The sequence below is a fragment of the Balaenoptera physalus genome, assembly GCF_965194825.1.
Source record: "Balaenoptera physalus genome assembly, chromosome: 2".
In the NCBI taxonomy this organism is placed as follows: domain Eukaryota; kingdom Metazoa; phylum Chordata; class Mammalia; order Artiodactyla; family Balaenopteridae; genus Balaenoptera; species Balaenoptera physalus.
In genome coordinates, this window is record NC_138883.1 from 168891421 (window position 1) to 168906593 (window position 15173).

General features: G+C 41.0%; 1 protein-coding gene across 9 annotated transcripts in view; it reads right to left on the bottom strand.

The window, feature by feature from the left end:
• Window positions 1–15173, bottom strand: part of ARHGAP21 (Rho GTPase activating protein 21) — a 125457-nt gene that overhangs the window by 92906 nt on the left and 17378 nt on the right. The window contains exon 3 of one of the 9 annotated variants that reach the window (XM_082449607.1): window positions 11240–11271. The exons of 5 other annotated variants lie outside the window; for them this stretch is intronic. In XM_082449607.1, coding sequence (XP_082305733.1) covers window positions 11240–11269 — 30 coding nt within the window. In that variant the 5' untranslated portion in view covers window positions 11270–11271. Of the gene's footprint in view, window positions 1–7487; window positions 8983–11239; window positions 11272–15173 lie in introns of those variants that run through there. 3 more of the 9 variants (XM_082449610.1, XM_082449601.1, XM_082449602.1) reach the window with 3 other exon arrangements.

Here is a 15173-nt window from a genome sequence, read left to right on the forward strand (position 1 = left end):
CACATGACCAGCCCCCAATGAAAACCTTGTCTCGAACGAGCGTCCCTCACAGACAACATTTTACACGTGTTGTCTCAGTTTGTTGCTGAAGGCATTAGGTGCATCTCATATGACTCCACTGAGAAAGGACCCCTGGAAGCTTGTGCATGGTTTTCTCTGAGCTTTATCTCATGTGCCTTTGCCCTTTGCTAATTCTGCTTCGTATCCTTTTGCTGTAATGAATCAGAGTTCTGAGTACCACTGTGTCGTGAATTCTGTAAGTCACTGAACCAGGAGGTGATCTGGGGGATTCCACCCCACATCTCCCAGTTCTGAAACGGATGATGATCAGTCACAACTGTAGAAAAACAAAGAGGGGCTTCCCTGGTGGCACAGTGGTTAAGAACCCGCCTGCCAATGCAGGGGACACGGGTTCGAGCCCTGGTCCAGTAGGATCCCACATGCTGTGGAGCAACTAAGCCCGTGCGCCACAACTACTGAGCCCGCATGCCGCAACTACTGAAGCTTAGAGCCTGTGCTCTGCAACAAGAGAAGCCACCGCAGTAAGAAGCCCACGCACTGCAACGAAGAGTAGCCCAACTCGCCTCAACTAGAGAAAGCCCATGTGCAGCAACGAAGACCCAACACAGCCAAAAATAAAATAAATAAATTAAAAAAAAAAAAAAAGAGAACAGTGACCCCCGCCTTCTAGCATTTCTGCCTCTGTGCAGTCCCCTCCCCTTGAGTGTGGGCTGGACCCGATGATTTGCTTCTAATGAATGGAATTCGGCAAATGTGATGGGTGTCACTTCCAAGATCAGATTACAAAAGACTGCAACCTCGGCCTTGCCCACTCTCTCTCTCTCTGGCTCTCCTCCTTTGCTGCTTATGATGTAAGAATTACTTTTTGTTACGACTGGAAGGACTGAAAATCCTCTAATCAGATTATAGATCAGAACACTAAAATCCAGAGAATTGACAGAATTGTTCAGAATCACACAACCAAGAGGTGGCAGAGCAGACAAATACGCAGGAGCCTCTACTCATCGTCCAAGGCTCTTTCTTTCCACCAGACCATCCAACTTGCCAAGCAGCTTTCCCCAAAGCTGGGGAGGAGGGAACATCAAAAGCTAATGTTTGTAAGTGCTCTTCTCCTTGCGATCAAGTCCAACTATCATCAAGACAGACGAATCTGCCATTCCATTCATCCACAGACCATCTGGACTGTCCTTCTGGAATCTGCCTTTTCCTTCAGAAATTTCCATTTTGTCCTTCTCATTCATTTAAACCTGATTTCACCCATCAAAAGCTCCCAGGCAGTATACCTAGGCCAAGACAGAGTCAGCCTCTGGGCCCTCTAAGTAACAGATCCAGAGGCAGCCGGCTTGACGTTCACCATCAGTATAATCTAGATATTTAAACTAATAGGTCATTATTCTAACTTAACCACTTTGCAGCTCATGAGCAATTATGAATATCGCTGAAGGACATTAACAACACTACTTTTTAAAACTTTATTTCAACATTAAACTCTGCTCGCATAGACTGTTTATCATGAATTGCTTATATTTACCAACTCATAATATATTTATGTTTATATTTATATGTATTAATAATGCTAAAGTTTCAGTATCAGAAGGGCTAAGAAAGTGACTTATCAACTAACCATCATTACAAAAGGCACCTAAACCTCACAGCTACCACTATTTAAGGCAAAACCAAATTCTCCCTTTTTGTTTCCTTATCTTTCTTTTAACCTTTTATCTCTTCTTCAATCCTGTGTATCCATCATTCCAGACATTCCTATCCCTTTTTTCCCCCTTCCCTTCTCCTTTTTTTTTTTTGAGGTTGAGTAGTCTTTATTCTGGGTGGCCAAAGGTCCAATTCCCTTCTCCTTTTTCCTTCTGTTTTTCTCTATTGCTCTCTACATTGGTCATCAGTTGGAAATATATATATATTTATATTCCAACATACATACAAAAATTCTTTATCATTTACTCTACATTCTTAATACAGCTTTAGAATTACTAGTTTTAAAAAAGCTGATGAGTTGCTATTATCAGTATATCAACTCCTTCAGTACAGAGTGACAGGTAAGGGCAGGCACTCCAGAGCTTGACCCCCCCGCCCCGAGGTTTACATCCCATCCTGCTCTGCAGCTTCTAGGCTGTGTGGCCCTGGGCAAGTAACGTAAGCCCTGTTTCATCTGTTTCCTCACTTGTAAAATGAGAATACGAAAATAATATCATCTCTGTAGCGTTGCTATAAGAATTAAAGGAGGTCAACTATGTAAAGTGTCTGACATACATACTAAGTGCTCGCTAAATGTTACCTATTTTTACCTCTCACAAAATATTGAACTAAAAAGCTCCTTGTGACATTTTTTCAGCATTTTAGAGCCTTGGTGTTATAAGGCTAGTCACAGGGACACGGGGATGGTTTGTATCTCTCCTGTCTTAGACCAGTAATTCTGAGAGTTACAATTTTAGGTGAATGGTTCTCAAACACTACTGGTGAAATGTAGAAATGATCTGCTTGGATTTCTCCTAACAGCGATTAAGAGGCTTCTCTCCTTAAATCTTCAGCCCCCATGATTTCACCTGCAAGTTCTACCTGTGGAAAATTAGCCATCTGTGTGTCTTGGCAATGTCAGTGGTATCCCGGGAAGTGTAAGTGTTTCTGCTAATCCCATATTCACCCTGCCCAGCGGAAAGCTTCTTCCAGCTGGTATCACCTACACATCTCCAGGCCCAGGCCACGTACGTGGAAGTGGGCAGTGCACATAAGTGAGAGAGATGACAAAAACAGCACACCGCAGGCTACACAGATGGTGGAACTGGAAGTCAAGCCAAGAGAAAAGGCCATTTCCACTATTATGCCTCGCAAGGCAAAATCCTAGGGTCCTTAACCTGAAGTCCTCCTTTTCAGGCTACCTGAATTAAAATAATAAAAGTTAAAGATGGTTCCGGTTTTTCCCATCTATGTCAATAATGAAGCATGAAACAAGAAAAGTTGAGTTCTTGTTCTTTAGGTTCAGGTATCCTGAATTAACTGGTCTCTTATCCAGTGATTAAAAAAGAAGCACTTAACCCCTTAGAATTTTTTTTTTTGCCTTAATTTTTAAAGGAAGATACAATGTGAAGTAATATTCAAAGAAAAACAGTTCAATTCAGCATCTCTTGAAAAAACAAGCCAACAAAAACCAGCTTTAACTCTTTCCAGGCGGAGCTTTAAAGTGCAGAAGAATCACCGGAGGATCTTGCTAAAATGCTAATTCTTAAGTCTGGGCTGCGACCTCAAAGTCTGCATTTCTTACAAACTTCCAGGAAGCACAGACACTACTGGTCTGTGGACCACAGAGCAGCGAGAATTGAAGATACCTTAAGTGTCCAAAGGCCTATTCCCAATTCCCTAGGTTATCAAGTGAAAGCCTCCTTCGACTGGTGTGAGAAGCAACAGCTTGTCCTAACAGCTCTAAGGAACAGAGTGAGCCCTAGGCTACCAACTGCTTCTTAATAATAAAGGAGCTTCAAGGGGGAGGGGGAAGCAATTTAAAAAAAAAGTTCTCCACCATGGAAGAGAGGAAAAATTTAAGCCTGGGTCCTCAGTGTGGCTCTCTCCTGGTTTCCAATTCAAGGCAACAATCCAGCATTCCTCTCTGGCTCTCCTTCCCTGAAATGGACTTATGTGCAGAATGACTATTTCTGTGAAATAATAAAGTTGCTAATCATTTTTATAATCTTCTTTCAGAGAAAACAAATGGATCTTCTTTAACGGTACGATTATTTTTCCCTTCGTAACATTTTATAACAAATTTGAATAGAACACTTCACTGGGAAGGGGACGAGTGAGTAGGAACCTAAAGAAAGTGACGCGGTGAGCCATGCGGAGATCTGCGAGAAGAGCACTTCAGGAAGAGGGAACAGACAGCAAGAGCAAAGGCCCTGGGGTTGAACAGCGAGGAGACCGGTGTGGTTAGAGAAGAATGAATAGGGAAAGATCTAAGTGGAAACAAGGTCATAGTGATGATGGAGGGAGGGGGACAAATCACATAAGGCCTTGGGCTTTTACGCTGAGTGAGCCGGGCAGTCTTTGGGGGCTCTGAGTAGAGTAACTACGTTCTGATGTTGAACAGGATCAGACTGGCTGCTGAGCGAAAAACAGACTGTAGGCTCTATACAAACACAAACAAAGAATGACAGTGCCAGGACCTCCCTTGCTTGGTGTTTCTCAGTTTTCCTTCTGAGTTGTGCAGTATCAGTTGCACTGGATTTGTGGGAAAACCAAGAACTGGCTGATGGGCTCTGTCATCGACATGAAGCTTTAATGCCCAACTCCTTGGATCTGACCCTGCTGCCCGCAAACAGTCAGCCCCTAGTTCTAAATGCTGATTAGAACATTTGAAATTTCTCACATACCAACAAGAAAACAGGGAGAGAGAAACACAGGGTTCTTCTCTTCCTAATGCTGTTGTGGGAATTAACAATATTACTATCTATAAAATTTTAAACTTCACCCATCTCTCACAAAGTTTGTCATAATTAATATAAGATGTCTTAGATTGTCTCAAAGATTGTCTTAATTAATATAAGATGTATTTTGTTAGAGTTATGCATCACTGACCCAGTAATTTCGTTTCTGAGATTGTAACCAATGAAAATAATCCTAAACAGGAAAACAATTTTAATCACAGAGATATTCACCATACTTTATTTCTAAAGCAAAAATCTAGAAGCAATTTAAATGTTCAACAACCGACAGTTAATTATATTGATAATATACATAAAATATTAAATATGTTATATGTGCGTGTGTATATCCTCTAGCTAGAATATTATGCAGCTGTTAAAAATGACGTCACAACATGGCAAAATGTGCATAATATGATTACAACACGTAAAATACACTCTCCCGCCCACCACACACACATACATAGAGGGAAAAAACACTGCACAGGAAAAAGAAACCTGGCAGTATACATATCAAAATATTAGCAGGAGTTGTACTGAACTAGGTAAATCAACTTTATATTTTCCAATTTTTACATGTGACCATACATTTTATTTACAGGGGTTTTTTTCTTTTTTTTTTACAACTTTAGAAATTAAATTCATGGAACCACTTTACTCCCATCTTTTTATTTCCAATATAAATGTCACAGAGCATCACCTCTAGGTCTACTGTATTAACCTAATATATATAGTAATAATAGCAAGCATGTATTAAGCACTTATCATGCCAGGCACTGTGTGAAACGCTGTATCCAGGTGGTCTCATTTAATCGTCACAACACTGCACAACGCAGGTACTGTTAGAAGTGAGGAAGCAGAGGTGAGTAATGCTAGAGTCGCCACAGAGCCAGCTCCTTCCTCATCCTGCCTTTTCATCTACTCCTTTTCTTTCTTTCCCATGCTCCCTTACCAATACCATAAGCCTTCCAAAGGTGTCCAGAAACATCCCTGGGCACTGCTTAGCTTCAATAATAAAACTCAAATAAATCCAGCTGCTGCCCTAAAGTCTTTCTATAAATCAGAAGTTACACACTGGAAGCTGAGAGCCACATCTGGCCACAGATGTGTTTTGCTTAGATCTCAGTATTGTGAAAAACTTGAATTAGTCATCTCTTGAAGCTGAATCCCCAGTTAGCCACAGTCTTCACCAGCCCCTGTTGTCCTATACTTGACTCTCCCCAACTCCCTTTACACTTTTATGGAACCTGCCTAGTCCCAAAAGCATTGAGTCGGTGACTTCCACCAAATACTTTAAGTGGTGACATAAAAGCCACAGGAGATGTGGTCACTTGCCATTTTTACTTCATGCTAAGTTCTGCAAACTCTTCTTCTGAGAGATGCGAGCAACTAAATGGCCTACTGTCAGATCTAAACCACAGGGTAAGTAGCAACAGCAATCCTGCAAAACCCCAGGCCAAGGCATGTCCGAAAGCACTTTCTATTGCTGGCTTACTGGATCAACTCATCCCTGGATTCTGTTGCAACCACAAAATTCCTTTGGGATTAGCTAGAATGAAGAAGTCTTGACAAGGTCCCGGATCTTAAAGTAGAAAGTTTTCTGATGACACCAATAAGTTGAGTAATAGGGTCAAACTAAATACTATTTTTTTTTTACATGCTAAGATAATTGTAGTATCTATCTTCTTTCATTCTCTAAGTAGACATTCAAAATCCATATTTTTTATGGTAATGTAAATCCATTAGGGAAAGAACTAGAAAGTGCATTGAGGGATCAATCTCTTGCTGGAAAAAATATAGATGAAATGACCTTCTCCATCTCTAATTTCTCTGATAAATTAGTCTATTGTGCCCAACAGAAACTATGAAAACACCTTGTCACCATTCCAGAATAAAGAGAATATGGCATAAAGAAAGGTGTTAGGGACCCAAAAGTCCCACTTGGAACTAAGTTCATGTCTCATAACGTTCTGTTCATGCCATGGCTATGCGGGAACCGAGAAATGGCAGGTGTGTGTGTGTGTGTGTGTGTGTGTGTGTGTGTGTGTGTGTGTGTGTGTGTGTGTGTGTGTGTGTGTGTGTGTGTGTGTGTGTACGTTGGGTGGGGTACATTTCACTTATCATTCACTGCTTTCAATATTTTTAATTTAGTTTTTCTTCTAAATTTCAAACAATACTAAAGAACTTTTTAAAATAAGGAAGACAGAAATCCACAAAGTGATTAATAACCCTACAAGGTAAATAATTCATAAGATTCACTGATAACTGGAACAAAAGATATCAATCAGGTTTCTTTCTATTTTCTAACAGAAGCTATTATGTTAAATATGTACAATATTATTTATGAATTACAAAAGCAGACTGTACTTGATAATAACAATGCTGATTGAAGGTTGAAGGGAGAAATAAGAGCTTTTGCTGCTTAGGGGAGAAAACTCAAAAGCATATGATAACTGTCATTAAAAAAAAATACCCAGCAAAGTTTCTCTATCGCAAAATAACTATTTTCTCAAAAGGCTGTCTAGTAGTCGAATATCAGATTCTAAACAAGAACTCACATTTAATCCCATACATTTCCCAAAGAAATCAAGAACTGTATTTCATTAAAAATGAAAAAATAGTTAAAAAGCAACTCATTCCAAATCTTGCCTACCTTCTTATAAATATAATGTTAAATGTCTCTAAAAATGTATAACATTTGCCGAGTCTCAATTTATTGCTTTAATTTTTCCTAGTTTTATTTTTTAAGTAATTTGTTCTAACTTCCCCTCCCCCCCACCACTTAAAGCTCTACAAATAAAGTCTCATCTGTGCAACTTCAGAGTTAAGTCTTTTAGAGGAATTCAGAGGATGAGATTTGAGATACGCCATGCTAAACAAGTATTTCAATAAAGAGTCATAGTCTAAAGATTACTTTTTCACTGTTACCGGAAGACAGTGACTTGATAGCCAGCACTTTCACTGATTTTTTTTTTTTTTTTTTGCTTTATACATTACAGTAGTTTTGAATTAAAAAGCAAATATATATATCCAACAAACCTGACCACTCCATGCACAATACAGATTGCACAGTAAACTCCAATTGTGGTCGATCATGCAGTCTAAAATCCTGAACTGGGCCATGACCGCCTATAGCGCAGCCTGCGCGTCTTCTCTGACTCAGCCCTCGTCAGCACCGAGGGCTGTTACAGGAGCTCTGCAGTGATGCGATCGGCAAATAGGATCTTCCCCTCCTTTTCCTGTCCAAGCAGCAATAGCTCACTGGCAGAACAACATCATCTTTCCAAACGCTGGTACGTTCACACTGTTACATCATGAAGGAAAGTCTTTTCCTAAAAGTCTTCTTCTATATTTATGATTATTTGCTTTTTAAAAAGATTATTGCTTTTTCCTTCTTTCTGGGTATCATAGGCTAGCCTTTATACATTCAATGAAATCACAACTTAGGGAGGTGGTATAATAAATCAATCATGCCGACTGCATCCCACAAGCCAGCTCCCGACGACTCGAGGCTGAGGCAGCACCGGTGACCCTGACACTGTGCTCAATCCAGAGGGTGGGTACCTCTTGGTCCTCTCTTCACCTCTCAGGACATCTTACACTGTAACAACCCCTTAGATGTCTCTCATCCTGGGTACCGTATTACCACTCTTGGTTTTCTTCCTATTCTCTAACCATTCTTTCCTTGTAAGAAAGCAGATGTCAACTGCCACCTACAAATGTATGACCGGGAGCCAATGGCTTAACTTTTGAGCCTCAACTCATTCAGCTGTAATAAGGAGACAATTTTAACACCTGCTCTCATGGAGTTTTTAGTATGAAATAAAATATCATCTGTAACGTACTTGAAACAGTATCTAACAGACGCCTAACAAATAATTATTACTGTTCTTAAGATGGGCTTCCTTCCTGTCTAAATTAGAATTCTACCTCATGCCTCACACTATCCCTAGATGATGTCATCCTCCAGACCCATGATTTTAATTATGAATTACTTCCAAACCTCTCTTCAGCTCCACCCTTTCTCCCAAGCTCCAAATCTGTATGTCTGAATTCTCGCTAAGCACATGCACCTAGAAACCTTAGACCACGTGCCCAAAACGGAACGGGTCTTCCCTTTCACAACCTGCCCCAGCGCTGTACCATCTCATTTGCACAACGGCAGCACCATTCATCCCTTTGGTCAGGCAAACAGAAACCAGAGTCCGCCAGACTCCCTCTTCCTTACCTCTCACATCCGGTTACCAACTCCTGGCACTTCAAATAAAATCTGTAGTAAATCTGTCCCTTTTCCATTCCCACTGTCACTGCCTATATGGAGACCCCCATCAGCTTGCTCCTGTACTCTAGCTGGTCTCCCAAACATTCTGCCTCACTGCCTCTGCGACCTTGCCCACAGAGGACCACCTAAAGAATCTTTGAAAAACACTGCAATGGCAAATAAGTTCAAAAAGACTGCTCAGAGTCTAAGTACAAAGGTCAGATTCAAAGGCCTCAAGATCTAAAAAGCGAGGCTCCTGGAAAGTTTGTTTTTAACCAGTTCTTCTTAAAGATCTTTAGCTGGTTTGTCTGCCTCTCTCTTTCCTTAATTGGTGGCGGTCCCTAATGTTTTACCCTTGGCCGTCTTCTCTCTCCTCATCCCTCTCAATGAGCTCATCTTATTCCCCAAGCTATAAGTATAGTCGATGTTGGTTTAATTGACCTCTGCCTAACATACCTGCCAGACAAACCAGAATTCTCAGTTCCAGCTGTATGAATGAATGCTGGCTGGTCCCATGGCAAGCTCACCTCTTACGCTTGCGAAGATTTTCTCTAGCCACTTACTTCTCCTCCCACCAAATGAGACTCATTGTTCCCACCAAGTGAGACTCACTGCTCCCATCAAATGAGACTCACTGCTCCCACCAAATGAGACTCAGGGTTAACACAGTTTATTTTTGCACAAATCCCTTTATGTCAGTTTTACTTTTGGTATTGTTATTATGTAGCTTATATGATATGGAAACTGATAAAATATGAGTAAAAATGAGAGCTGCTATTTCTATGAAAACTTGAATGCTTTGAAAAGACCCAGTAAAGGGTAGTGTTTACTTCTACATTTTTCTCTTCCTTGGTCTTGTACACATCTCTCCAGTGAGATATCAGAACTTCTCCCTAGATGGAGCCATGGGGCATATTCAGAAACTAAGGCTGTTCCCAGAGCATTCTTCTCTTCTTTCTACTTAGCTAACTCCTACCTGACTTAGCTCGAACACAATCTCCCCAGGAAGCTTTTCCCTGATCCCTACACTAGGGGAGGTCTGCCTGCTGTGTATATTCATAGCTCCCTGCGCTTCTCCACTCACTGCACTCTATTACAATTGCTTGGTTCAATTGTTCCCACTTCCCACCACCCAAGTACATCCACGAATGCAGGGACCAGATCGTGTCTGTATTTTTTCACGGCTGTATCCCCAGTGCCTGGTACTTAGAAGGTGCTCAACTAATATTTGTTGAATGAGTTAATAAATATGGAAGGATGGTTCTAAGTATAATAGGAATCTTTGGTGCCAGAAGCAGCAAACTCGAATCACTTTAAGATAGAACAATTTTTATCTTGGGGTCTAGGGGGGTCATTAACACCACTTGAGGGCAAAACACAAATTGCGTCTTTCCTCAAATGATCTCACTAAGCTCTTGGAGCAGATGGGATTCTAGCAAAATCCCTAAATACCTACACTGACACCGTATATTCTATCCCCATCTTGAGATTCTGAAAAATTCTAGAAGATGGGGAAAAGGGGGTTTCAGGCACCTGATTTTCAGAAGTTCTCAGGGGATTCTGACACACCTTAATAGTTAAGAACCACTAAACAAAAGTTCGGACCCAGAAAAAGGACTTGGAGACTAAACACACAGCTGCGATCAAGCTTTTACAGATCATTCCTAAACAGTGTGTAATTTAATAATAACAGTGCAGCAATACTAATTTCCCCACTTTGATTATTGTACTGTGGTTATTTAAGATGTTTACAGTAGGGAAATCTGGATGAAGGATATAAAGGAACTCTCTGTACTATTTTGCAACTTTTCTGTGGGTCTAACATTATTTCAAAATAAAATGTTAGTACGAAAAGGACCACGCACAGTGCAACCCAGTAGCAACGAATATCTCTAACTTCCAGACAGAACCTTGGACATCACCTACCACTAAAGAAAAGCAGGGCTCCTTGGAGGAATGGCTGATTCCCGGTCTTGAGCAGGAAATATACATAAAAAAGATATGCTGGAAAATCACACTGGACAGTAAGGAAGCTACCAAAAACAATTAGGTTCATGTGTAAAGGACCCAGGAGAAAGCCTGAAGAGGCTACCACTATCCAAAACTGGGAGAACTGGAGCGACAATAAGAAATGAAACGGGGCTTCCCTGGTGGCGCAGTGGTTGAGAATCTGCCTGCCAATGCAGGGGACACGGGTTCGAGCCCTGGTCTGGGAAGATCCCACATGCCGCGGAACGGCTGGGCCCGTGAGCCACAGCTACTGAGCCTGCGCGTCTGGAGCCTGTGCTCCGCAACAAGAGAGGCCGTGATGGTGAGAGGCCCGCGCACCGCGATGAAGAGTGGCCCCCGCTTGCCGCAACTAGAGAAAGCCCTCGCACAGAAACGAAGACCCAACACAGCCATAAATTAAAAATAAATAAATAAATAAATAAAAATTAAAAAAAAAAAAAATGAAACGTCTACCAGTTAATACTAGATAGACACATACATACATACACATATGTACACACATAATACACACATAGGTCACCTTTGAAAGTTGATCAGGGTATTGATTCATTTCTATAAGTAAAGAGAAAGAATGAAAAAAAAATCATAGTGTCATATTTTCCCAATACACACAGTTTATACTTCTAAAAAATTAGGTAATATATATCTATAATCTTATATTGACACTTCTGAAATTCAAACAGCTCTGAAAGTCAAAACGTTTTTGTAACTCATCAATAGTGAATCTGCTCTGCCCTGCCCTGACACAATGTTCTTTCTAAGCCTTTATGTGTTAGTATGAATATTCATACATTTTACAGCAGAAATTACTCCTCTGATAGCTGCGGGCTGTCCCACAATCTGCATCACCTTACATTTCTAAAACCTGAAAACTTCTGATTTCTGAAAAACCCAAGGATTTTGGATAGCGGATTACAGATCTGCACAAACAGCACTGGAAATAAGGGTAACTGGACAGCAGGAGTCCAGAAGAAACAAACAACAAGGGAAGAAGATTACAGAGAGCAAGACCGTCTCCCCAGGACTGGGAACATCTTCTCCACCTACGTTCACTACGGTCAGAGGGAGCTTTCTAAGCAGGTAAAATGTGAGCCAGACTTTGAATGAAGTATGGGATTTACATAAATGACAAGACATGGGAAAAGCATTTCAGGCAAAATGAACATGAACAAACATGAAAACACTTCAGACTTCATGTACATTCAGTGGACAATGGACCTGCCATTTGCTCTGAACAAATGTTTCATGTGGGACAGTAAGACATCACGTGGAGAAGCACCTGTACCTTCAATCCTGTTACAGCCTCTCAGCTTTAAATGAACTGCAGGCTCTCTTCAGAAAAATATATTTATATATGACCAACTTACCACTCTAGAGAAAGGATAAGCAGAAACTTAAAACACCTCTAGAAAATTTGCCTCTAAACCTTAGTCTTAAAAGACCATCCCTGAGACTCAATAAATTCGGCACATGGCTTTAGCTCAGTAATTTAACACACTGAAGCAACAGAAGATGCCAGTCATATGTGTACCATAAGTTGACACTTTAAAGATATCAAGTCATCAAGTTCCCTGGTTGCCAAGAGACAAAAGAGAGGGTTGACAAAATTTTCAAGCTATTAATCTGCCACTGAACTGTTTATCACTTAGCTAAATGAATACAAACTATTTCCATCTAGGTGAAACCATTAAATCTAGATCAAAGTAGAGACTTTCTCCCTGAAATTTTTTTTTTCCTTCTACTAAAGCTGCTATGGTCATGTTAACACTCTATCCATTAAATTTCCATCTTCCCCTTCTGGCTGTGTAACCTTGGTTAAGTTAATTAAGCTCTCTGTACCTCAGTTTCCACATCTTTAAAATGAATATAATAATAGTACACACCTCATGGAGTTGTTTTGACGATTAAACAAGGTAAATAATCAGTGTTACGGTACTTAGTAAGGGTTCAGTGTTCTCTCTGAAAACCCTAAAAAATTATCTAAAGTCTACTTTGCTTCACTGTATGTTTCTAGGAAACAGACATTACAGCCTAGCACTTACAAACGGTATATTAAGATTAAATAGGGACTTTCCTGGTGGCGCAGTGGTTAAGAATCCGCCTGCCAATGCAGGGGACACGGGTTCAAGCCCTAGTCTGGAAGATCCCACATGCCGTAGAGCAACTAAGCCTGCGAGCCACAACTACTGAGCCCGCGTGCCACAACTACTGAAGCCCGTGCGCCTAGAGCCTGTGCTCCGCAACAAGAGAAGCCACCGCAATGAGAAGCCCACGCACCGCAACAAAGAGTAGCCCCCACTCACCGCAACTAGAGAAAGCCCGCGCACAGCAAAGAAGACCCAATGCAGCCAAAGATAAATTAAAAAAAAAAAGATTAAATAAATATTAAGGCTAGTAAATGTCAAGAGCATAAATACCTAAATTATAACAGGAATAAAAAATATTAAAAGGATGTGACACTCAAAACTGAAGACAAATAGATACATATTGTATGCCGGAAATCAAATGATTACTAACTAACCTTTTATCCTAATTTACATATTTTAGGCAAAATAAAGTATAAACTATACAACCTCATCACCCTTTGCAAAGGCTTAATGACTCTTTTATATCCAGCTATTGGGAATCTATTCTGATGGCCTGTATTTTCAGTCTAAGACCAAAAATACCCAACTAGCCTCTTTCCCTACGAGGAGTCTGAGACCATCTTGGCAGTCAAATTGAAATATATGTAGTTAATCTAACAAAAACAAATTCTCTTTTCCTGACCTTGCCTGTTCGTATTATCTATGGAAAAGCAAAACCAGGACTTCCCCGGTGGCGCAGTGGTCGAGAATCTGCCTGCCAATGCAGGGGACACGGGTTCGAGCCCTGGGAAGATCCCACATGACAGGAGCAACTAAGCCCATGCGTCACAACTATTGAGCCTGCGCTCTAGAGCCCATGAGCCACAACTACTGAAGCCCGGGCACCGTAACGAAGAGTAGCCCACCGCAACTAGAGAAAGCCTGCACGCGGCAACGAAGACCCAATGCAGCCATAAATAAATAAATTTATTTTAAAAAAAGAAAAGAAAAGCAAAACCACACCATAAGACCCCAGAACTTTCACAGGTTATAAAATAGTAGAGGAAGGAAATTAGCAGAAGCAAAGATTAAATAAATGAAGGCAGTTACAAAACCAGAATACATGAAGATATTTAAAAAGAAGAACTACCTGATTTAACTCTTTAAAAAGGAAAGCTTGGACTTCCCTGGTGGCGCAGTGGTTAAGAATCCACCTGCCAATGCAGGGAACATGGGTTCGAGCCCCGGTCCGGGAAGATCCCACATGCTGCGGAGCAACTAAGCCCGTGCGCCACAACTACTGAGCTTGCGCTCTAGAGCCCGCGAGTCACAACGACTGAGCCCACGAGCCACAACTACTGAAGCCCTAGAGCCCGTGCTCCGCAACAAGAGAAGCCACCGCAATGAGAAGCCCGCACACCACAATAAAGAGTAGCCCCTGCTCGCCACAACTAGAGAAAGCCCGTGTGCAGCAACAAAGACCTAACGCAGCCAAAAATAAATAATAAAATTTGAAAAATAAATTTAAAAATTTAAAAAATAAAAAGGAAAGCTTAAAAAAAATACTATTACCAACATCACTGTTTCTCAGGGTCCTCAGGCCAATTTGCCTGTGAGAATTAACAGATTATACAGGTTGACTTTGTAAAAAATTACTCGCTTACAGCTAGCTAGATCTAGCTTTTATAAAAAATCAGATTCTTGTCACAAAATATACTAGAGGTCCCCTATGTAGAACTTTAATCTATCAAAAACAGTTTGAACCAGAAAGAAAAGCAGCAAAAATAAGTTCCGGACTCCAAGCTGTGTGTTTTACTCATACTATATATACTCCTTACTCAGAGGCAATGGCAGAGAAAAGTCTTATATGGAAATTGATGTACAGACTATCAAATGTTTATTTTAATATGACTTATTCTTCCTTAATTTTTTGGTGGATTTCCTCCTTAATCATTCTCTCACACTTTGCCTTTGCCATACTGTTCTCTCTGCCTGTAACATTCTGCCACCACCTGCTTCAGAAATTTCTACATGTCCTTTAAGACTCCACTCAAGGGCCACCATCTTCCCTCTCCTCTTCCAGGCTGTTAGACCCTCCTGTCTCATGTTCACAAGGCCACACGTGCATCCTTAGTTGTCGCACAATACCCTAACTGAAGCTTTCTAATCTGTCTCTTCCCCCTTAACAGTGAGCTCCATAAGGGCAGAGGCTACTGTTTTTTTCTATCTCTGTTCCCCTAGGGGGAATTCCCTGGCGGTCCAGTGATTAGGACTATGTGCTTCCACTGCGGAGGGCCTGGGTTCGACCCCTGGTCGGGGAACTAAAATCCCACAAGCCACACAGCAAGGCCAAAAAAAAATTAAAAGTTCCCCTAGGAACTTCCTGGC